General features: G+C 34.3%; 4 protein-coding genes and 2 long non-coding RNA genes across 6 annotated transcripts; 2 read left to right on the top strand and 4 right to left on the bottom strand.

Moving 5' to 3' along the window:
* The first annotated feature begins 5,097 nt into the window (after nucleotides 1–5,097).
* LOC135793778 (uncharacterized) lies at nucleotides 5,098–5,767 on the top strand. The gene is made up of 2 exons (XR_010548713.1): nucleotides 5,098–5,528; nucleotides 5,616–5,767. It is a non-coding gene; the product is annotated as an uncharacterized lncRNA (long non-coding RNA).
* Nucleotides 5,768–6,960: 1,193 nt separating this feature from the next.
* On the bottom strand, nucleotides 6,961–7,651 carry LOC135794023 (uncharacterized). The gene is made up of 2 exons (XR_010548772.1): nucleotides 7,299–7,651; nucleotides 6,961–7,186 (listed from the first exon to the last, which is right to left on the bottom strand). It is a non-coding gene; the product is annotated as an uncharacterized lncRNA (long non-coding RNA).
* Nucleotides 7,652–8,125: 474 nt separating this feature from the next.
* LOC135794356 (uncharacterized) lies at nucleotides 8,126–9,768 on the top strand. The gene is made up of 4 exons (XM_065305587.1): nucleotides 8,126–8,536; nucleotides 8,613–8,862; nucleotides 8,931–9,382; nucleotides 9,466–9,768. The coding sequence occupies exons 1-4, from the start codon at nucleotides 8,469–8,471 to the stop codon at nucleotides 9,692–9,694; spliced, it is 999 nt and encodes a 332-aa protein (XP_065161659.1). The 5' UTR covers nucleotides 8,126–8,468; the 3' UTR covers nucleotides 9,695–9,768.
* A 9-nt stretch (nucleotides 9,769–9,777) lies between these two features.
* On the bottom strand, nucleotides 9,778–12,525 carry LOC135794355 (homeobox protein SIX1-like). Its single transcript, XM_065305586.1, is given in 5 exon segments — nucleotides 9,778–10,175; nucleotides 10,751–10,997; nucleotides 11,224–11,494; nucleotides 11,728–11,829; nucleotides 11,832–12,525. Coding segments are annotated over 5 exon segments (1,149 nt in total). The 5' UTR covers nucleotides 12,213–12,525; the 3' UTR covers nucleotides 9,778–10,027.
* A 6,139-nt stretch (nucleotides 12,526–18,664) lies between these two features.
* Nucleotides 18,665–19,544, bottom strand: LOC135794432 (uncharacterized). Its single transcript, XM_065305722.1, has 5 exons — nucleotides 19,468–19,544; nucleotides 19,236–19,419; nucleotides 19,046–19,180; nucleotides 18,841–18,978; nucleotides 18,665–18,787 (listed from the first exon to the last, which is right to left on the bottom strand). Exons 1-5 carry the CDS (start codon nucleotides 19,478–19,480, stop codon nucleotides 18,763–18,765), a joined length of 495 nt encoding a protein of 164 aa, XP_065161794.1. The 5' UTR covers nucleotides 19,481–19,544; the 3' UTR covers nucleotides 18,665–18,762.
* A 407-nt stretch (nucleotides 19,545–19,951) lies between these two features.
* On the bottom strand, nucleotides 19,952–24,042 carry LOC135794323 (uncharacterized). The gene is made up of 5 exons (XM_065305557.1): nucleotides 23,729–24,042; nucleotides 22,572–22,795; nucleotides 22,307–22,453; nucleotides 22,021–22,108; nucleotides 19,952–21,871 (listed from the first exon to the last, which is right to left on the bottom strand). Exons 1-5 carry the CDS (start codon nucleotides 23,772–23,774, stop codon nucleotides 21,522–21,524), a joined length of 855 nt encoding a protein of 284 aa, XP_065161629.1. The 5' UTR covers nucleotides 23,775–24,042; the 3' UTR covers nucleotides 19,952–21,521.
* Between the last annotated feature and the right edge of the window lie 42 nt (nucleotides 24,043–24,084).

The following is a 24,084-nucleotide window of genomic DNA, read 5'->3' as shown; positions in this document are numbered from 1 at the left end:
TTTAAAATTGACTGTAGCTCTAATTAAACTAGTCTATCTTAAAGAGAAATTTTCGTAGGTTAAGGATATGCCATTCGATCCTCTTTATCTCTATTAGTTTAGAAGATATCGCTAAAAACATATTTCGATACAATGAGAAGACCCCCCTCTTTGCATAATTTTTTTTAAAACCCTATTTTTAAAATTGACTGTAGCTCTAATTAAACTAGTCTATCTTAAAGAGAAATTTTCGTAGGTTAAGGATATGCCATTCGATCCTCTTTATCTCTATTAGTTTAGAAGATATCGCTAAAACATATTTCGATACAATGAGAAGAACCCCTCTTTGCATAATTTTTTTTAAAACCCTATTTTTAAAATTGACTGTAGCTCTAATTAAACTAGTCTATCTTAAAGAGAAATTTTCGTAGGTTAAGGATATGCCATTCGATCCTCTTTATCTCTATTAGTTTAGAAGATATCGCTAAAAACATATTTCGATACAATGAGAAGACCCCCCTCTTTGCATAATTTTTTTAAAACCCTATTTTTAAAATTGACTGTAGCTCTAATTAAACTAGTCTATCTTAAAGAGAAATTTTCGTAGGTTAAGGATATGCCATTCGATCCTCTTTATCTCTATTAGTTTAGAAGATATCGCTAAAACATATTTCGATACAATGAGAAGACCCCCCTCTTTGCATAATTTTTTTAAAACCCTATTTTTAAAATTGACTGTAGCTCTAATTAAACTAGTCTATCTTAAAGAGAAATTTTCGTAGGTTAAGGATATGCCATTCGATCCTCTTTATCTCTATTAGTTTAGAAGATATCGCTAAAAACATATTTCGATACAATGAGAAGACCCCCCTCTTTGCATAATTTTTTTAAAACCCTATTTTTAAAATTGACTGTAGCTCTAATTAAACTAGTCTATCTTAAAGAGAAATTTTCGTAGGTTAAGGATATGCCATTCGATCCTCTTTATCTCTATTAGTTTAGAAGATATCGCTAAAACATATTTCGATACAATGAGAAGACCCCCCTCTTTGCATAATTTTTTTAAAACCCTATTTTTAAAATTGACTGTAGCTCTAATTAAACTAGTCTATCTTAAAGAGAAATTTTCGTAGGTTAAGGATATGCCATTCGATCCTCTTTATCTCTATTAGTTTAGAAGATATCGCTAAAAACATATTTCGATACAATGAGAAGACCCCCTCTTTGCATAATTTTTTTAAAACCCTATTTTTAAAATTGACTGTAGCTCTAATTAAACTAGTCTATCTTAAAGAGAAATTTTCGTAGGTTAAGGATATGCCATTCGATCCTCTTTATCTCTATTAGTTTAGAAGATATCGCTAAAAACATATTTCGATACAATGAGAAGACCCCCTCTTTGCATAATTTTTTTAAAACCCTATTTTTAAAATTGACTGTAGCTCTAATTAAACTAGTCTATCTTAAAGAGAAATTTTCGTAGGTTAAGGATATGCCATTCGATCCTCTTTATCTCTATTAGTTTAGAAGATATCGCTAAAAACATATTTCGATACAATGAGAAGACCCCCCTCTTTGCATAATTTTTTTAAAACCCTATTTTTAAAATTGACTGTAGCTCTAATTAAACTAGTCTATCTTAAAGAGAAATTTTCGTAGGTTAAGGATATGCCATTCGATCCTCTTTATCTCTATTAGTTTAGAAGATATCGCTAAAAACATATTTCGATACAATGAGAAGACCCCCCTCTTTGCATAATTTTTTTAAAACCCTATTTTTTAAAATTGACTGTAGCTCTAATTAAACTAGTCTATCTTAAAGAGAAATTTTCGTAGGTTAAGGATATGCCATTCGATCCTCTTTATCTCTATTAGTTTAGAAGATATCGCTAAAAACATATTTCGATACAATGAGAAGACCCCCCTCTTTGCATAATTTTTTTAAAACCCTATTTTTAAAATTGACTGTAGCTCTAATTAAACTAGTCTATCTTAAAGAGAAATTTTCGTAGGTTAAGGATATGCCATTCGATCCTCTTTATCTCTATTAGTTTAGAAGATATCGCTAAAAACATATTTCGATACAATGAGAAGACCCCCTCTTTGCATAATTTTTTTAAAACCCTATTTTTTAAAATTGACTGTAGCTCTAATTAAACTAGTCTATCTTAAAGAGAAATTTTCGTAGGTTAAGGATATGCCATTCGATCCTCTTTATCTCTATTAGTTTAGAAGATATCGCTAAAAACATATTTCGATACAATGAGAAGACCCCCCTCTTTGCATAATTTTTTTAAAACCCTATTTTTAAAATTGACTGTAGCTCTAATTAAACTAGTCTATCTTAAAGAGAAATTTTCGTAGGTTAAGGATATGCCATTCGATCCTCTTTATCTCTATTAGTTTAGAAGATATCGCTAAAACATATTTCGATACAATGAGAAGACCCCCCTCTTTGCATAATTTTTTTAAAACCCTATTTTTAAAATTGACTGTAGCTCTAATTAAACTAGTCTATCTTAAAGAGAAATTTTCGTAGGTTAAGGATATGCCATTCGATCCTCTTTATCTCTATTAGTTTAGAAGATATCGCTAAAAACATATTTCGATACAATGAGAAGACCCCCCTCTTTGCATAATTTTTTTTAAAACCCTATTTTTAAAATTGACTGTAGCTCTAATTAAACTAGTCTATCTTAAAGAGAAATTTTCGTAGGTTAAGGATATGCCATTCGATCCTCTTTATCTCTATTAGTTTAGAAGATATCGCTAAAAACATATTTCGATACAATGAGAAGACCCCCCTCTTTGCATAATTTTTTTAAAACCCTATTTTTTAAAATTGACTGTAGCTCTAATTAAACTAGTCTATCTTAAAGAGAAATTTTCGTAGGTTAAGGATATGCCATTCGATCCTCTTTATCTCTATTAGTTTAGAAGATATCGCTAAAAACATATTTCGATACAATGAGAAGACCCCCCTCTTTGCATAATTTTTTTAAAACCCTATTTTTTAAAATTGACTGTAGCTCTAATTAAACTAGTCTATCTTAAAGAGAAATTTTCGTAGGTTAAGGATATGCCATTCGATCCTCTTTATCTCTATTAGTTTAGAAGATATCGCTAAAAACATATTTCGATACAATGAGAAGACCCCCCTCTTTGCATAATTTTTTTAAAACCCTATTTTTAAAATTGACTGTAGCTCTAATTAAACTAGTCTATCTTAAAGAGAAATTTTCGTAGGTTAAGGATATGCCATTCGATCCTCTTTATCTCTATTAGTTTAGAAGATATCGCTAAAACATATTTCGATACAATGAGAAGACCCCCCTCTTTGCATAATTTTTTTAAAACCCTATTTTTAAAATTGACTGTAGCTCTAATTAAACTAGTCTATCTTAAAGAGAAATTTTCGTAGGTTAAGGATATGCCATTCGATCCTCTTTATCTCTATTAGTTTAGAAGATATCGCTAAAAACATATTTCGATACAATGAGCATAATTTTTTTAAAACAGATGCCGTGCCCCCTCATTTGCATAATTTTAATTCCTTTTAAGTTTTTAACGTAGTTTTGTTTTTCGCGTTCCACCGGAGAAAACTCTCTAAAATGAAAAAATCGCTTTTATCACTTTTAGACACGATTTCAGAACCTTTACACACTGTATTTTAATTATTTTCTTATCTTATCTTATAGAGAATTTTCCAAACTTTCATAATCTTCGATCGGCTGGCCGCTAGCGTTTTTTGTTTACAAGATATGTCCTAAATTATCAAAAAGCAGGGTACCGCACCCCCGTTGCCCATTTTTTCGCAATGGGAATCACTTCTACCGTTACTCCCTACGATGCTCTGAACTCGAGTCACTTTAACCGCTAGCCTCGTAAGGTGCCCTAAACACGAGTCACATTAACCGCTAGCCTCGTACGGTGATCTGAACACGAGTCGCTTTACCGCTAGTCTCGTACGGTGCCCTGAACACAAGTCAATTTTACGGTCTCGTACGGTTTCCTGAATGGGAGTCACTTATACCGCTACCCTTTTTAAATTATTTTTTCATTTGTTAGATTTTCAATTTAATTTGTTTATCTCGTAGAGAATTAAGAATATTCAATTCTTACCTTTCTATCGCGTTTAGTTTCTGGGAAAATCGCGTTGCCATCTCCTCGTGCCGCATGTTGTAAATTCTCAAAATATTTATCAAAAAGGCCGCTAAAGTTTGCTCCTTTTTTTAGTTTTACCAAACCCGCGAGCGCGGTGTCACAATTAGTCCGGAATAGTTTTTCCAGATACCGAAATTAATTCTGTATCTCTCTGTATAGATATTTATGGCAAGAAACTTCCGTAACGCGAGTTATTTTGAAAGTTATGTGTGTGCGCCGTAGTACTCGTTGCGCTAGAAATTGTAGTTTTTTTAGTATAACACGTGAACGCGGTGTCACAATTAGTCTGGAATAATTTTCCCAGATGCAGAATTTAATTCTGTACCTTCCTGTATTGATATTTATGGCGAGAAAATTCCGTAACGCGAGTTATATTGAAAGTTGTGTGTATACGCAATTGTACTCGTTGCGCTAGGAGTTGTAGTTTTTTTAGTATAACACGCGAACGCGGTGATTTCGGAATAATTTCTTCAGATGCGGAATTTAATTCTTTATTTCCCTATTCCTTTCTGTCTCTTTTAGTTTTAGTTTAAATTAATTTAAATTTCTATCTGATTTCCAATCTTCCATAATAGAGATTTTCCCGTAAATTAAAAAAGCTACTACCCGTTTTTTTTTCTATCATTTTAGATTATGATGAATCCGCAAGCTTACCTCATTTTTCGAAATAAGAAATTAAAATTTGATGGATAAATCGAATTTTAATTTTGCATTATTTTTAATAATCTAAACTGCGGGACTACTATCTGTATTATACATAGATGGCACAAGTATGAACTAAAAATATTAAAATGGATTTGTATTGTTTATTTAAATATTTATCTGCAAACGTGGGCATTCGGCACAAGGATTGTGTTTATTTTGATCACAACTTTCATTTTCTTATCGCCGGGTGGTTTAGTTTTGATCGCAGGTAACGTGTCGCGCTCAGGGTCGCGTGTCATCGACGCTTTGCAGATCTATTGCTTTCTTATTATAAAATGTTGCATCGTTGCTTGCACAGTTTGCAGCCAGTTTCGTGCCGGTTTCGGGTTGGTCCAGACGTACTTTACGCGACTCATATTGTATGTCCGGTCATCTACTTTTTAAATTCGCATTATATTCGATCATCAATCGACTATAGTAATGTTATTTACTGTTTGCCCGTATATTGTCCGTAAATGCCGGTTAAGTGTATCGCCCCCATGTTGATTTGATATTCATCATTAGGATGACCCATCGTGCTGGCGTAGGTATCTTTTAACAAAACAGCACAGATTGTTTGTCTTTCTCCGCTGTGTGACTATAGTATTACTAAGTTTTATGAAATATCTTTGTTTAAACTTAGGTTTTCTTTTTTTATTTACAGTATTTGCCGTGCCTTGAAGTCTATAAGTTCTGCATTGGTAAGTTTATAATTCAATTATATTTTTCGTTTTAGAAGGTGTGTAACATAAATACTATATTCTGTTATCTTTCGACTAATTAAACAGTAAAATGTGGATTTATCAGTCAAATTAGAAGAAGCTCTGAAAATGGTCACATTAATCCACGATGTAATGCAAGTAGTGTGCAATATTGTCGCGTTCCATCGACTGCCTATTCGGTTCCGTTTAACGTGCATTTAACAAGGTACTAGAACTTATATTTATTCTTTTCTTTTTTGTATCACCCTGTATATAAATTTTCCTTTGACAACAGATTTTCTTTTGACAACACCTTGTATATAATTTTTTCTTGCTCAGTAAAAAAATTGCCAATCTTTATTGTTTTGAAGCCATTTTCTTTTTACATTGTAGATTTTCAATTGATAACAGCCTGTATATAATTTTCCCGTGATGTCACGCGAAAGCAGGGTGCAATTTGCTATTTTCTAGTGTTATCCTTTGAAATTTGGTAACAGTTTGCATGTCGTGGGTTTGCAGGTGACAAACATGTTTTAAAATGACGTCACGTGATCTGTAGGAATTGAACTTGCAAATTCTGGAGTTGTATTGTATGTAATTTGTTAATAAAGAACTGTTTCTACGGCAATGGTAATGTCTTATGACTTGTGCACCCCTCCTTTCTATCATTTCAGGTATAGGTCAGAACAGGTGAGTATTTCCTAGTTAGTGTTGTGGTCGGGTCTGAGAGAGACGACACTTGGAAATATCTCTACAAATCCTTATAAGGAATGTCCTTATAAGGAGTTCTCCCACTCGGGGGATGATCCCCCACCATAAAAATTGTTAATATGCCTAAGAATCCTGGGGATGAAGCGTAGAGACATCGTAGCTGTAGGTTGGGCCGGGAGCAATGGACGCATCGAAGCAGTGGGACCGTAGACTGTCTTATAACGACACCTGCCAAAAAATTTAAAAATCTGAGCCACTCCTGCCTGGTTCTCGGGGTGGCTTTCTCAACTTTTTCTTGTTCTCCTACTACTTCTTACTCTACTCCTTTCTGCACTTGTATTATTCCCGACTTCTCTTTCTCCGTATTCCATTCCGTTGCCATGTTATTCGTTGTTATTCGAAATTTTATTTGAATTTCAACTCTGTTGTATAGGCAACCCACATTACTCGGATTTATTTTGATATTTAAGAAAACATCCTTGCTCTACTGGGATTCGAACCACGAAATTCTAATATGCAAGTAAAGGCGCATGCACCTGAGCCACTGAGCCCTCTTATCATACGGTATTCGTTTCAGGTATAAGTGTTGCACCTTTATTCATGTTTTTAAAAAACAACAACACTGACGCAGTGTCATACCTACATATAAACGCATCAAATGTTTTATTTAAAACCTATTCTGAAAACGACAAAAAGGATTTATAAATAATCATACACGCAATTGAAATGTTAACTTATATTTTATTAAAAGTCCGACAATCACAAAAGTATAGTTTTATGTTAATAATTTATTGTTCCGGCATTAGTTATCTTTCTACACGAGATACAAGCGAAGTTTATTTCCATGAGTAATAACTTCTTTTAATACCCTACTGAAGTTTCCAAATCTCGCACATTTTGAATCAAGCTTCGTGCGGCTATCCTCCGAGAACACGTTCTAGAAAGACCTGAATATGATTCAGATTGAAATCCATGAAATTTTCCGATGGGAAAAAATGTAGTGTTAAGTTTTGCGTTTCTGTGCTGTACACATTGCATACTTCCATAGAGTTAACTCACCAGAAAAATTAAATCCCACGCCGTTATACTGGCACGCTACACTCGATAACAAAACATCTAGCACTGGTACTCTTAAACACGCGATTTACTGAAATACAATTTCAATAAACCAAACGACTCACAAAAATACATACTTCGGACGCACCGTCGATAGGAACTGACTAAACTTGTACGGAGCAAGCGCACTTAGATTAACTGCCACCGCGTCATGAAATACTGCTAAATACGATAATACAAGTTACTTATACACAACAGCGCTAAGCGCAAATAGTAGAAATCGTATATTATTGCAAGTATTATTGTGAAACTACAAATTAGGCACTACTGGAAAATAAGACCGCGCTCCGCGAACGGAACCACAAACTGAGTGCATGTGGTGCTTGCTAGACAAGTCGTGCATATGTTGATAAACCCCCACTGCATTCCGATATCCACTTTAATTTTGCTACAGAACATTTACAATACTAGCGGGCTCGACAGGCGTTGTTATGTACACACGTTTTAATTTGGAAAATTTTAAAACTTTTTGAATAAGTTGTGACAATGAAAAGTTATTACAACGCAGGACCAATAATCGAGAGAATCTAAAATTAAAATCTTATTTTGAATATTTGACATTGCGATTGCAGCGTTGTCTGCCGGATTTAATGTAAAACATTTCAAGATCAACAATAATTTGTGGAGTTGGGGATTGTCCGATAAAGAGCGCAATGTTCAGCTGATCTAGTTGCAGTTTGTTATCACAGCCATCTTGTTTTGCGTATGACGAAGCACTCACAAATTTTTAAATAAATAAACATTATACAGTGGACGAAATTATAAATCTATTCACGAATCCTTTTGAACACACACGAATAATTCAATCAATATCGGTCCTGCCATTTAGGAGGAGTTCAGTGCCTTACGGACAGAAGAATTATATGTATGTGTGATTAATAGTAAAGCATTTCCTAAATGTTTACAGGATCAAAACCTGATGTATATTGTAAGGGATCCCTTAACCGACCATATACCAGACAACCCAAGGATAACACAATTTGTTTAATTGTTTAAAAGTAATAATTATCAACGACGTATAAAATTGTCAATTTTGAAAGAAAGTAATTGAAACGAACGTATTTTTGCTTTTTACATTTGAAATATACCGTGGAGGATTAAGCGTTTTCAGCCATGGCATCGGTGCAATATTTGTTTTCTTTTACTAAAACTTTCCAAGAAGAGTTGATAACAGCGCAAACGTACGTTATCGATTACAATTGTATTATTATTTTAGTGTTATATGTACAATAAGCAAAGAACATAATACAATTCCAGTCATCTGCAAGAAGTGACCGCTTTTCGAATACTGAATGTGATTATAATTCAAAAGACTTGGAGAGGTTACTATGCGTATAAAAAATACCAAAGGATCCGTAATGCAATTATCACAATACAAAGTTTTTGTCGTGGCTGGAAAGTACGCAAAAACAAGGAGCAATATGAAGAAGAGTACAAACGTGCTGTGGGTGAAAATAGACAAAATTGGGCAGCGACCAAAATTCAAGCATGGTGGCGTGGAATAACAGTGAGTATATCGGACAAAACAATTCTACAACCCAAAACCTAATTATTTTATAAAATGTTTTAATCTAGGAACGTAAATATCTACGATTTAAGAATGAATTACCCGCCGACCGAATCGCAGCACGTAAAAAAATTGAATTTGCAAACGATCAAATGGCGGCGCTGATCCGTCAAATGAACGAGGAAAACGATCGCACACAAAAAGCAATGCAACAAGCAGTCGATCAACAAGAAGCTCTTGTTATTCTATATAAATGTCATCATTTATTGCGTACTCATCAACAGGAAGGAATTTATTCTTGCCATGGAACCAATGAACTATCACTTATCGAATCATTGATGAAAGGATTACCCTGCAAAGAATATATGGACAATGTTCATTTTTTATATAAGAAGTTAGTAAAAAATAAAAGAAAAACGGAGAGCGGGAAGAAAAATATTGTTAGAAAAAGTGAAACAGATAAAAATACGCAACAAAGGGGAAGATCAGACATTGTCCAGGATAAAAATTTACATAAACCGTACGTGGTTCAATTAATACTAGTTAATTGTGTAAATATAGCAAAAAACATATTTTTTTACTTGATATCAACTATTGTTTCAGATTTATACTATTTTCAAAGATCAAAGAAAAACCTTACATTCCGAGTGTTATCACTAACAAGGTAAGACCCGAAAAAGTTAAAACTATGTATCAATTAGAACAAGAAAAAGGTTTTGAATTAACTACGCGCCAAGACTTAAGAAACAGAGATGAACCATACTATATTGACTTCTGGGAAAAGGAAGTTTTGCGTAAACCTAAAAAGGAAAACATTTTCACATGTTCTTAAAACCGCATTAAAAACAAGCATTGTTGGTAATTATACGTATAATCAATTTCCTATAGATACATTGCAACTTTAAATATGTGTTATGTACGCGATTGGTTTATTTAATAGAGCAATTTCAGACTTGTGAAAATTTAAAGTAAAACACAACATTGTTGTGTAATGCAAGTTTTACGTTTAATGTCGTATGAAAAAGCTCTATCACAAAATAAGAATAGAATTTTCTACAATCGCTTACAATCTATTCACCGGATTGATTCATAAACTATTTTTTGTTTGAATTAAACAGCATAACATTCACTTACGGTTTACAAACATTCAAAGTGATTAGAGTAGTTAAGGTACTTGATACTCTGCATATACATTGCTTGAAGTCTCAAACAATCTGGTAGCGGCTTGAAATGCAGACATATCCAATCCACCCTGATGTGGACTCATCATATTATTCTGTCCGTTCATTTGCATGTTGCCCAAAATTAATTCCCTGTGAAACAAAAACAGCAATAAAAAACTGTAGCGTTTACAGTGCGTTATTTGCTCGGTCGGGTTTTATTAGTTCTGAAGCATTAAAAACTATTTGCTTTCGTTGTTCATTATAAGAGCGTATCAAATTGATTTTCCTCGAAACGCGGGCGCGCGCACCACGAAATACCAAAACCTATTAAATCTAGGATGTTATGACTGCTACAAGTGGCCCTTCACGCTTGTTCGGTTAATTCCTGCCAGCGGGCAGTCGACAACGCGAGTCGAACATTAACGCCGCGATTAGCCAGGGACCGCAGGGCGTTAATAATAATGCCGAACATGGCGAGAATAAACTGTCACAAATGGTTAAATCACGTTCGACGAACGCATGCGAACGGAGGAAACAATTTTTATTGCCAGCCAGGTTTACGGCCGATGCGTGATGAACCAACCGTTTGTTCATTTGTGCACGAATGGTGGACGGTGGTCCAATCTACGTATTTCCACGAAATTTTGAATTCGCAATAGACTGCTTCACTTCTAATGACTGAGACTTTATTAATTGTTGAAATTTAATTAAACTCGAGTACGTACGGTCTGGGCTGAGGTGTTCTATCCCTTTGTCTACGATTCTTGAACCAATTCGAGACTTGCGTGAGCGTGAGCCCGGTTCTTTTCGCGAGGCCTCTCTTGTCGTCCGGTGTCGGATAGCGATTCCTCGAATAGCATTCCTTCAAGGCGGTCCTGCTCCTTTCCTTGAAACAATACACCGTCTCCTCTCCATCCCATATCGTCTTTGGCAACGGGTACTTTTTGCGTAACCGGTATTTGTCTACGGCACCTACACATTCATGCAATTTAATTAGCCATTACCTATATTTTAAAGATTGCTTCTGTTAAACCGAATAATTGCTTCAAGATTTTTATATAAATTCATTACATCATATATTCCTACCAGAACAAAGAGTTACAGACCAGCAAACAATTTTTATCAACTTTTTTTGTTAATTTTTACTTAAAACATTTAAAAATTAAAATCAAATAGAATAAAATATCATTCAACAAACCTAATGGTCGTCCACGTACTTTTTCCGCCTCCCGATAATGCGCTTTGAACCAAAGCGTCTGTAAATCGGAATGCCATCGCGGATGAAAAGCGTGCGATTCTAAAATCGCATATAATTCGTGATAAGAACCGCGATGGAAAGCAACCGCAGCTCGCGCTCGCAAAATGCTTTCGTTTCCGCGCAAAAGTTCCGACGGCGGCAGCGACCAAAGAAACGTCGCCAGCCGCTCAATGTTGCCTCGTTGATGTAACGATTCACACATGCATTCGACCTGTAAACAATTCATTCATAAATCAGTCAACAAAGTGTTGAATTTCGCGAGGAAGACAGTGTAATTATTAATGAAAACAAATTAATCAATGAATGTGTAGAAATGCGCGATAATACAATTCAAACAAACAATTTTTATCATTCAGATAATATAATTACTACAACGAATAGTTTGTATCATATTATGTTTATAACATACAATTAATTTCTTCTGGAATTTTTTGTATTACTTACTTGATCCGCAGAAAATCCTAAATTTTTCTTCCCGTAACTATCAAGATTACTTAACTGAATATTATTACTCGTATTCTTTTTATATTATTACCACTTGAATTAGCACTGAAATAATCCATTTTAAGCGGATCTTGTTCCGATGAGGACGGATATTCATCCAATTTTTTATTCATCGTAAAATGTGTATAATCAACATTTTTACGATTATTATACTCTTCACGGTCTTGTTTAACACAGACAACATTATTATTATTCACTGAATACTCGTCCTTTTTATGCAGCATATTGTAATAGTCCTTTTTGGTGTCTTTATTCGAATTCACATGCGGTAAAATCGGCGCTAGCGATTGAAACTTCTTATCCGAATAGAATCCTGATAGGTCCTGTTGTGATGAGTTCGGAAATATCACATCAGTGTAATAATTCATGGAGGTTGGAAATTGTCCCGAATCACTGGAAGCACTGGACGCACCATCAATCTCCATGTTGAACTGATTTTCAGCGACAAATGTTCTATTTGCACATGATTCGCTTATTTTTTGCGAAGCACGCTTGAAACGAACGCGCGGTCGGATTGGCTCTCGTTGCTCTGTGTCGGTTTAATTAGGTTGGCACCTTCGAAAGTGGTGTATGCTCGTCTTACCGTGGCGTTGGTCTAATTACGATGTGATAAGAGGTGCTCGATGTCGCGCCGCGCAGCGTCAACAAGCGTCCGGCGAGTAATTCGCGCGATGAGCCATGTTCTGTGTGTGTTTGTGTATATGTTTAAACATGTAATATGCGCGATATGTGCAACTTGCGCGGCCAGCGCAGAGAGCAAAATGCACCCTGATGTTGAAAGTGCACACGCGAGAATCGCGACCGGCGCCGTCTGCTGAACTCCGCCTCTCGCTGCTTGTGCGTTGCGCAAGCACTGCCGCTACCCTTGGCGACAACCAATGAAAGTGCGGGCGCGTTTAGGGGTTGGAAGTTAAAAGACGCGGTACATACGCGATGTGCTGTAATACATAGAACGGGAGTGCTGGATTATGTAGCTGGATGTGGATGGGCTATGTGCCGACACAATGCGCCGACTTGCAGATAAATATAATATACGAAGGGAAAATCCAGATGTTCTCCGGTGACAATTTTTTAACACCCGACAACCCCGTCGGCGTCGAATTTCAACGTGGCGAGAACGTTTGCATGGAACATGCAAGCGTCGACGATTTATAATCATTAGCTGAGATTATTATTGCTTTTTTTTTATCACATGGTACGAAATGCTTGTGAAATATGTAGATATTTCTAGCTGGCGGGAATAAATTGATAAATGTACGTTTTTTATAGAAATTGGTACTAAAATTGTATAATATTTATTAACATGGCGGGAATAAGCGTGTGTATTGCGTTGTTTTTCTTCTTAGGTGAAAAACAAATCAAATTTTCAGTAAAAAGCAAGAACAATCTAAATAATTATTTAAAATATCAATAATCAATGTACTTTGATTATAGCATTATTTTATTTATAATTTGAAACTATCTTTGCCTACAATATTAATCACTTCGGTAATAGGGGAAAGTCGCTTAAGTCGTACCGTCACGTAAGTCGTACCTCGGTCTTTTCTCTAACTTGAAGGCACTTTATGCAACTTAAAATGCTGTATTCGGGCAGCATGAAATCATACTAGAAGCATATTCTTTAATCAGTTCCCGCCGAATCGGAATTAAGAAGTTATGCGCAAAAATAGTTTTGCTCCTCGTGCTCATCCAATTTCTCCTGGAGCTTGAAAGCATTGGTGGTCAGAAAAACACCACTAAATATGTGTTTCATGTTAAATATTGGGTATACATCTATCCATGTATTGTTTTCTACATGGATTTTGTTAAATATTCCTTCTGATATATTGTTTAAGGTTGTTTTAAGCGGGAAGCACATGTTTGCTAACTCGTACCCCTTTGCGTTTTTTAAGTCGTACCTATAGAACATATGGGACTCAAGGTTTCAGCTGCGCCACGAGGCGGCGCTACGGTTGCGCGCCGAAGATACTTTACTAGCGTGATGAGAATAGGGAAGATAGTATGATTCAGTGCCTCAAATGCAAAATTTGGATGCATGACAAATGTGTTGGGGTGTCCAAACGAGTAAAAAATACCTTGCAAATAAATACATTATTATTAAACTAATATATATTCTCATTTTGATATTACTTTGGCATAGGTACGACTTAGGGTATCGATGGTACGACTTAGGGTACCGGTTTGTTAAGTCGTACCGTTTACACATTTTTCTTAAATTGATGTTTTACAAAAATATAAACATTTCTGATTAATTTTTCTCATACTAATTAAAGCTATATTAACTAAAGCAGGTGAATATGTCAAAAAACTGACATTATGTTGCAAAACTTTCAATTTAGGGCCAATTGTATTTTAGGGGTACGACTTGGCCAACCTTCCCTATAATCTACTATTAACTCACTATAAACAATCATTCTAATGTTACACAAGTTGACATGAAAAGATCAATCGACCACAACATGAAACTCAACACACTTATGAATGAATGAGTTTGGGGACATTCTTTATGTTACCATTTGAATGTATCCATTCAACTATGTCCCTCAATGCATTTTGAACCTTATTCAATAAAACCACCATTGGTTTTTAATATTTTCATGGATTTTTACATAATTTCATCATGTTTAGCACATTTTTAAATTATAAATTTTGCTGAAAACTTTTACAATGACCTGACACATAGATAAAAATCATGTGGTCTAACATTTTCACAAGCCCCATCAAACAATTCGCCCATTTGCACCCGATTTGTCACTTGAAATCCTCTTATCTAAGTGCATCGGAAAATATTACATCATTCGGGTTTTTAAACTCTGCTCGAAGAATGAATAGGAAGGAACACTTTTAGCCAAGCCCGGTAGCTGTCAAGTACCCGGATTATATTAGGTAAATTTAGACTGAAATCATGATAATACCTTTCGAGAGATAACGCCCATATTCAACACATTTGAGCTTTTATTCGTTTCCAAATGTTGAAACTCAAACATTTATTCAGTACCGTATCTAATCCCAAGTAAAAATCACACACATTATATGCGAATGAGTATTTTAAAACATTAAATACGACCCTGAGCAATAGAACTTGTGCCTGTTTTCGTTTTCCATTATCGAATCGCCCGGTTTAATACCTTCGAAAAAATCTTTTCAGCTTAGCACATCATTCAGAAAATACCAAACGCACACAAACACAACACCAACAAGCGTGTTTACATGCACAAGCAGGGCAGAAATTACAACAATCGCACTGCGTACACTATGTAATCCTGTAATACGAAACGTGCCATTGTCATTGCGCAGCGTAATAATGTCGCAAATGGCTCTCGCACCCGAATCCAATCTGGTGGTGCTACACGCTCGCGACGAGTGGCGGACAAGAACGCAATGCGACGCAATTGAATTTTCAAATAAATAGGCGAGGTGTTACGAGTGCTTGTACGAGTGTTTGTTTGCCTTTTACATGCCCGATTTCATTATCAATGCACTTCAAAAGGAAGCGTCTTTGTGCGAATGCGAGCCATCAAGAGCGCGCGCACAAAAGCGGACAAGCTGCAATGAATGCAATTGCATTTCAAGTGTCAAATGAGAATTTCAACATTTAACACATCAAAACATCCACTTTATCAATATTTAATTATAATATATTATTTTAACTATAAAATCTGTTGTTCCAATAATATATCCCCAACACAATTATCACAAATGACAAGAGCTTACTTGCAGTAACAACCTCGCAGCAATTACAGCCGTAACAGTAATGTTAGTGTGAGTGTGCGTGTCATATGAAAAGGGGTTGTTCCTCGCACCTGCTGGCTTGCTTGGTAACAGTGTGCGTGGTTGCCATACACGCAACCCCAAACCCCAGCATCTCTCGCAAAATGACTAGTCGCTCGCTGTGAATGTGTAGCGCATCGCTCGTGTCTAATTGAAATGATTTGAGCTCCCGGTGGAGTTAATTATAGGACGCAACGTGTAACAGGAGCCTAACAGTATAATATATCATCGTTCAAATGCTTCGTGTTATCGGAAAACATACCAACGTGAAACAGAGGCTGGCGAGGCAAATAACGACAACAAAATGGCTTCCAAGACCGCCAAAAACACAAAAAACACATAAAAATCGATATTTTAGTACAATTCCTGTTTTAATAATAAGTAACAATAAAAATATTAAATTTTTAACTTTTTAGTTGTTTTAGAACTCTCTGTATGATGATCTTGAAAGCACCCTAAAAATCTCCAAACAGGGGATAAATTTAATCATCCTATTATATCGATATTGTTAGTGCGAAAGTGGCACTTTGATCGCTTAATTAAACACCCCGCAAACATAAAAATCTGACGTGATTTATAAACCATGAGAGTTGAAATAATCACATGCATAATTAAACGTGGTGGTTACATTTGGGGTCTTTGCACCCGTTCGTGTGTAATAGTATTTTTTATAATCTCTGTCTACGTGAATTCTGTGTGTTCCGTCACCTACGTTGAAGTATGAGATGGACATGTGTAAATTCTACGAGCGCTACGAGTTCTACGTGCGTTTTCGTGTCACTTTGTCACTTCAGACAAGAGGGAAAGATTACCAGCTGAGGAATTACTGACGATCTTCTCAAATTCATACAGTTATCACGCTCACGTCCTATTCTATTACGATAATGTCATTTAATTGTTCAGCATCGTTTATTTATCACCTTAGAAGGCACGTAGAAGTTGAATAAACTCTGACATCACAAGGATGTTTGTTTTAAAGCATTTTTGATGTTTTGAGAATTTCTATCTAAAATCGTTATTTTTTTACTTAAAAAATTAATTGACTTAGTCATAAATTAGGTTAAATTTATTGCTTGAGTTTTTGCTCTTGACTTTGGCCAGTCCAATTTAAGTCATTTTAAGAAATATGCAGCTTGTGACGCCTGCACACGAAAATCGTTACGGTCCATTACCAAAAACACGCTCGGTGGACAGACCTCAACCTCGTGTTAACATCTTGAACGATTTTTTTTTAACTTTTAATCGTTTTTCATTTATGTTGAGACAGGTTTCATAAAACTACAGTTTATATTAATTAACAATATCTCACATAAATCTTTGTGTGTCGAAGCTGAATATAAAAAATTTACCAGTTAATAACATTCGAAACTCGTGCACCTTGTTTATAAAAAAGCACATGCACTTGATAAGATTAAAATACTACTGAAATGAATTTTTTATACAATTTTATTAACTTCGTGACAAACAAAGTAAGTGTTCTAGGAATTTCATGGTTTAGTGCAACAAACAGTTAATAATATATGACATTCAAGTAACATTTGAGTTTATACTTAATGTTAGTACAAAATTAATTAATTAATGTTTATTTAAAAAAAACATCAATAATCTTGTTTTTGTTTATTTAAATATCTATAAAATTTAATCTTAAAAAAATGATTTATATAATACGTGAAATGTGCAAAATGCATATTTAAAATGGTGGAGCAAAACATGCTCGCTGTTCCTGGCTCAGCAAGTTTCGAAATGCGCTTACGAATCGACGCACACGTTGTTTGCAAAGTGCGGCGCACATTCAGCACTCTCCCACGGTGTCCTCGCACACATTCACGGATACGCGGATGAGAGAGGAAGGAAATCGCAAAAATGCTGCACTTATTGACACAAAAGGAATTTTTCATTTGAATTTATTGGCTGTATCTACGTTTGTTTACGTAGGATATGAAATATTTAATGGTCAGCATATAAAACTATAACATAATATAAATACAAACACTATTTCCGTATTTAGTTATTTTGTTAGCAGTGGAAACTTTTAATGCAACCCTAGTATTGTGCTGTTTCCCGAATTTTCAATGCAACTAAAAGAAAAATGCAAGTTAATAACATAGGATAAATATTGAATGTACAAATGTAGAAATAAATGAAAATATTTACGGTTCGCAATGTTCATCGGGGGGAGTTGTGGTACATGTTTTGCCGGACTCACATTTAAAGGATAGATCCTGTATTAAAACATTGTCACCATCACATTCCCAATATATAATACATTCCTTAATACATCTGGAATGGTAAATAATTTGAAACAAATAAGTGTGATAGAAGGTGATCTATGAAAGATAGCCATGAAGCTCATTTATTTCGCTATAACTTACGCCATACATCCATCCTTCAACTCTTTATTACATCGCTTGAAATCTGGACATTCAAATTCCATATTGCCAACTTTGATAAAAGTATCGTTTGTACAGGTAAAAGACGTACCGCAAGCTAATTTCGTACTAATGCAACTATAACAATATGGTTGAATTAGACTATGTAAAATCTAATAAATCGAAAATAAATTAGAATCACTCACGGATTACAAAAATTTTGCTCAGCTAGATAGTTGGCATTGCAAATGTGATCTGCTGGACAATCGTGGATGTCTTCCAAAATATTTACTTTGTTCGGAGGAGTCTTGTCGCATGTAAAAACTGTCTTGAAATTGTCGCACGGTGTGGCCGATTCCACCCCACAGCATACCACTGCAAACAAAAGAACTGCAAAGAAATATAAAGAACCTTTAATGATCATTTTGAGCAAAATTCAAAAGTGATTGATCCATGTAAGTTGCTTTCCGAACTATTTATACAGCTTCAATGATATAAAAATTCAATAATCAATTTGATATAAGTGGCTATATTACGTAACATAAATACAAAATTGAAAACTAAAAGGATGTGATATAATTGATAAGTAAATACAGAAACGTGTCTTATTTAATAAAAAAAATCCATACAAATTAATTGTATATTAAGTAATAAGTGGCTAAACGAGCGAGTTTTGTATTTGAACTTGTGGATTTTAAATCTTCAATTCGCTTGTCATGCTGGTTATATTTTAGCAATTATTATTGGTTGATATAAATTTTATTATAAATTTGAATTGAATAAGTATTTATTTATAACATTTGTAGTGGTTTTTGATAACAATGAAAACGTTTAATTACGCCGCTGGTTTTGCAATACAACTAAAAAAATACAAATTAATTTAAAAAAGCATTAAAAAAATCAGGATATTTACGCTTCGCATTCCGTGGGGGGAATCTTATCGTTGCATATTTTATCCGTATCACACGGATATTTTACACCGTTGATTAAGAAATGAGTTGGGTCAGCTTTATCACATGTCCAAATGACTTCGCACTCTTTCTTAACACATCTACAAATAAATAATTTTAAAAAAATGTTTGATAGAGTAATATTACTATATCTCATTAGACACTTACGGTTCGCAGCTGTTTTTCAAATCTGCATTACAATGTTGCTCTGCACCACAATTAAATTGGTTTAAGCCCATTTTGAATGTTGTTTCGTTAAGACACGTGAACACTGCGCCGCAAAATAGTTCCATTGTAATGCAACTATAGTAATTACAATGAATTAGGTTATTATTAAATATGAATTAAATTTACTCACGGACTACAAGTGGCTTCAACCTCCCGATAATTGACATTGCAAGTAAAACCATCTCCGCATGAATAGTTTTGTTCTAAAATGGTGACTACTTTGGGTTCACCAGTTACGCAACGATAAATGTTCTCATAATTGTCACAGGGTAGGGTCAACACCAAACCGCTGCACACTGCTGCAAGCAAAAGAACTGCACAGGAATAAAACAATACAAAAAAAAATTATGTCAACACCCAACCTTTACCGATCATTTCGGTTTAGTTTTACACGTAAATCACTGAATAAGTTTAGTGATGCATGAAAATTATTTTCGGGGATATTTATACTATTTTAATCTGTGAAAAGTTGAATAATCTATTATTTGACAAAAATAAATATTAAAACAAATAGGAATGCTTAGAAAACAATAAATACATATGAAAAATGATAGAGAAACAATGAAATCAATCAACAACTTTACATTGCAAAACAATTTATATAAAAAATGCATTTCTGGTTAATTATAAACAATGAGTATCAAAAGGTCACAGACGCATTGAAACACCTAGTCGAATATTCAATTATTATAAATAGATTCTAGTTTTTAATTTTGTTTTTTCGTAAGCCCGATAAAATCACGAACAACAAACAAAGCACTTCAACTAATCAAAATGTCTACAATTAATGAAGTGGGTAATTAATAAAAATCAACTTCGATGAATCAATAAACTAGTCGTGTGTGATTGCGTTAAACGAATTTTTATTTAACGGTTATCTGTATACACGTTTTAAAATTGTACTTGTCACTCAATAAAAGTAAAGTTTATGTAAAAATATTACTTCAAGATAAGATACAGATCAACAAGTAAGAAAATATTCACAAAAATATTATTTATAAAATATCATTAAATCAAATTAACAAATTCTAACAAAGTGCATAATTTGTACGCACTATAAATATCGAATTTTGATTTTTTTATTTAATTAAATATAATTGTGCATTTTAAAACACTCGAAATGATTTTTAATCGAATCAAATACATTAGATCAGTTTGTTAGTAAATACTATATCTATTAATAATTTGGTAATTATGTTCAATGTAATATTTAAAATATCCACACACGTTGTTTTGTTCCTATACATTTTTATACTTTACGTTACAATACACATTTATTTAATGGAAGACAGACCATGGCAAATTTATTTTCAGTTTCGATAAATCTGTTGTTTCGCTCTTTTTTACACATATTTTCATTTCACACAATGCGATAAGTAAACAAGAATAATGTTGCAGCAACAAACATCATTGAGGTTCAGTTAATATATTTTTTATTAACTTAAAACTGATATGTAACCGGGTGACCGAGAATTAACATTTTGATTCAGTTCTGTTCCGGTTAAAATTGCAATTTTTATTACTATTTTACGTATGCAGATCTATAAAATCGTTATCACATATGAGAAATGTTTGCCGCTGGAGATATGTGCATTCAAAGTTTATCTGATTTACATCTCTAATGAAAGCTGTATATTTAATATATTTGCCATATTATCAACATTGTTTTTTCTTATTACTACATAATTTCAATAGGATTCGTATTTTATATTTGTGGTTAATGAAGTATTCATCAAAATTAAGTTTAAAATAACCTGAGACGTCTTGCAAATAATAATTAGTCATAAATACTTGTACAGTAGCTCAACTTTCAGACAAATTTATTACAATTGTTGTAAATTAAAGTCAAATAGGCAACCTGCACACAAATTAAGTATTTTTGTAACGAAAACTGGTAACACTGATCAACAGTATTGCAATTTAGTAGTATGACGTCGTATGTAACTGCTTTATAAAAATTTGAAACGTTTAAATGTTCAATACTTACTTTCATTAATATAGTATGTTAAATATTTACGTTTAATCTCTATCATCGTTTTGTGTAACTAGTATTAGCAATACGTAACTAATTATATTCAATATTGTTTTATTAGCATCTAGTTTTGCACCATATTTAATTGAAACCCAACCCGAATGCAAATATCACATTAGAAATACAAGAATCAATAATTTTGCAACAATGAGCGCATTACGAGTAGAAACATCTGAAGAGAAAACAACGCCGACTATAATGAATTAAATTCGACTCATTTAACTAAACTCGATTCTTTTGATTATATTTATATATCCATTTAAAGATCGATCAACCAACAATAGTGATCCACTTACATTTCGTTTGGTAACTGTCGCATCGTTTCAGAGTAACTGTTTCGTACTGTCGAAGCAAATTGAAGTGAATTTCATCGTGCTGATGAAATTACTCCATGTTGTTGTACTGAACCTTCTTTATTTTGAGATAGCGAAAGATTCCGTATCCGGTTACTGTGCCAAGGACGGCGATGGCGAGTGTGGATCCGACTGCGATCGGGGCGGTTTCATCGCGGAAACGCTTCGCCGAATTACAATCGAAGATCGGCCCGAAACTTTTACCCTTGTACATGAACGATTGCAGTTGTAGTTTGCGTAGGTATACTGTACCGCGGAGATCTTCTGGTGGTGTGTCGTCGATGTTTGGCAATAAAGTTATGATGGTTTCTTCGCAACCATATGATTTACCCACTGGTGTAGGTAGCAACATTTTGTCATGGTATAATCTTATGACGTTGCCTACAGGAAAAATTTAAAATTTAGTTATATTCAAGATGGCGATTTGAAAAGACAATATTCAAAATGGCTGAACATTGTTTTATAGGTTAAGTATCCTACTGAGGCAAAAGTTTACGCAAAATTTAAGAATATTTTATTGAAGAACTTACCATGACTACGAATGTTATGATAAAATGGAATATCGGTGCTAACAATCATAACGACATTCTCGATGTACCATCGCTCACCACCCGGAGTCTAATTAAGTAAAATGAGCAATTAGAGTAAACAGCGTGTAAACCTAAATCGTATCTAGAAGCTAATTAGTTTTTATCGATTTATAATGCACCCCCGCATAAAACTCCCACACACGGTTAGAAAATGTTAGAGATTGCGTGTGTTTTAACGTGGGCGGACAATGTTTGACATTTAATTTACGAATGTAGGATGATTTACCTTCGCAAAGTCGAACTGCAAGGAATAACCAGGCCACAAAATGCGCATCGTCGCTTCATCTTCGTCCGTACAGCTGCCTTCCACTGTTGCTTTTTCCGGGATGTATGTGTCGCCTTGTTCTTCGCCTATGTGTGATTTAAAGTTTACCTGAAATACAATTTTAGAATAATTATTTATTATTTTTCCTAATTTCTTTACTTTACTTGTTAAGTAAATTTCTCTTTGACAATTGAGAATAGAATTAAAGTAAAAAAGTTCTACTCACCTCGATGAGAGCATCGGTTTTTAACAAGATACATGTAATCCCTTTACTATCCCTGACTCTGTAATACGAGACGTCGGTGGGTGCGGGAGTCACGGGTTGATTCGCTGGCGTCACCAAGGACCCGCTGCCTGGAATTGCCGTCGACGAGCTGTATTTGGTGTGTCGTGGCTTCGACGTTACTTGATTTGCGAGAGTTAGGCTGGATGCGTACGAAACTATCGAACCTGCAGAGATATGTGGATTATTTATCAATAAAATATTTTTTTAAATCTAAAAATATAAAGTAATTTTATGAATGTCGAAGAATATTGTTTTGTAAGGTATTATTTGGAATGTATAGAAGTACTGGGAATATTTTTAGAATATTTATTTTAGTGTGATAAAATAATAACTATGCCTTGATATAAAATTTGGAGGTTATTTCAATGTCAAAGCTAACCTATATTGACAAAATATTACCACATTAGAATAACATTCGCAGGATAATGTATTTTACCCAAAATACCCATGTTTTAAATAGAATATAATAAATCATGTTTCCGTTTAATAGATTTATAGCTATAAAAGTATATTTTTTGAATTTGTTTATTATTAATACACTAGAAAAAGTACTGGAAACTACGCTTATCCATGAAATATTTTTCTAGTTCTCCAAAAACGAAAATAATTCGATATTGTACGAGTAATAATCGCATTTGAACACGTTCTTGAATTAAATTTATCGATTATCACCGTACACTTTTGTCCCATTATTCCTGTTGGACCGCCCCGAAGGGCGCAAACAACAAATCATGTAACAGGTGAGTAACAGCATTAACAGCTTCCCAGCAATTCATTGTCAGTACTAATGAATTTTTGACACATTGACCTAATTTTATCCTACCCGACCATCATCACTAAAATTTACACATTGCACATCGCTACAAAGTCGAAAATCACACTAAATTTAATAATCTCTCAAATTATCATTTGGTAAATGTTTTAATGATATAATCTTTTTGCTAAAACGTGATTTACATTCAAGTGATAGGAAAGAAAACGCCTAACAAACGAACTGTTCATAAAATCAATTTTACGCACTTACTGGATTAAAAACAATGATTTTTATAAAATCTATAAGCTTTTATTTGATATTAAGAAAAAATGATTGTACTTACATATCACTAAGCATTGCAAATACCCAACTAAAGTTTCCTTATACATTGTGACGATGTTTAGTAACAGCTTAAATGTAATATTGCTCGATTTAACAACCTAATATTATATCGGGATATGTGGTACGTCGCGCAGAAGCCGGATGGGTCGTGCGATGGTGTTTCACTTCATGCGACTTTTGTTATTTTTCGACGTGTGCTCTCGTGTGCTGCGGGTACTTCAAGCGTCGCGACGCGCCGTCAGCCAACATGCGCCGTGCGCGCTTTGCCTACGCAGCGGCGCGTTCACCCTTCGTCAATATTTGGACGTTTGCGCAGAGTTTCCTTTGGCTCGTTATTCACTACTACCACTAATACCG

Source organism: Atheta coriaria, unplaced genomic scaffold (assembly GCF_025399875.1).
Source record: "Atheta coriaria isolate IRGN ID8LTWV9N9 unplaced genomic scaffold, Caltech_Dcor_3.1 hic_scaffold_6_pilon, whole genome shotgun sequence".
Classification (NCBI taxonomy): domain Eukaryota; kingdom Metazoa; phylum Arthropoda; class Insecta; order Coleoptera; family Staphylinidae; genus Dalotia; species Dalotia coriaria.
Note: the sequence above shows the minus strand (reverse complement) of the source record. Positions and strands in the feature narration are given on the sequence as shown.

Excerpts from the sequence above, each read along its gene's own strand:
- LOC135794356 (XM_065305587.1), top strand. The coding sequence starts at position 8,469 with ATGGCATCGGTGCAATATTTGTTTTCTTTTACTAAAACTTTCCAAGAA. Across the intron at positions 8,863-8,930 it reads CATGGTGGCGTGGAATAACA|GAACGTAAATATCTACGATT; the intron begins GTGAGTATATCG and ends GTTTTAATCTAG. Across the intron at positions 9,383-9,465 it reads GATAAAAATTTACATAAACC|ATTTATACTATTTTCAAAGA; the intron begins GTACGTGGTTCA and ends CTATTGTTTCAG.
- LOC135794432 (XM_065305722.1), bottom strand. Across the intron at positions 18,979-19,045 it reads TTGAAAAACAGCTGCGAACC|ATGTGTTAAGAAAGAGTGCG; the intron begins GTAAGTGTCTAA and ends ATTTATTTGTAG. Across the intron at positions 18,788-18,840 it reads CCCCCCACGGAATGCGAAGC|TTGTATTGCAAAACCAGCGG; the intron begins GTAAATATCCTG and ends GTATTTTTTTAG.
- LOC135794323 (XM_065305557.1), bottom strand. The coding sequence starts at position 23,774 with ATGTATAAGGAAACTTTAGTTGGGTATTTGCAATGCTTAGTGATAT. Across the intron at positions 22,109-22,306 it reads TGCAGTTCGACTTTGCGAAG|ACTCCGGGTGGTGAGCGATG; the intron begins GTAAATCATCCT and ends TTACTTAATTAG. Across the intron at positions 21,872-22,020 it reads TCATAACATTCGTAGTCATG|GCAACGTCATAAGATTATAC; the intron begins GTAAGTTCTTCA and ends TTTTTCCTGTAG.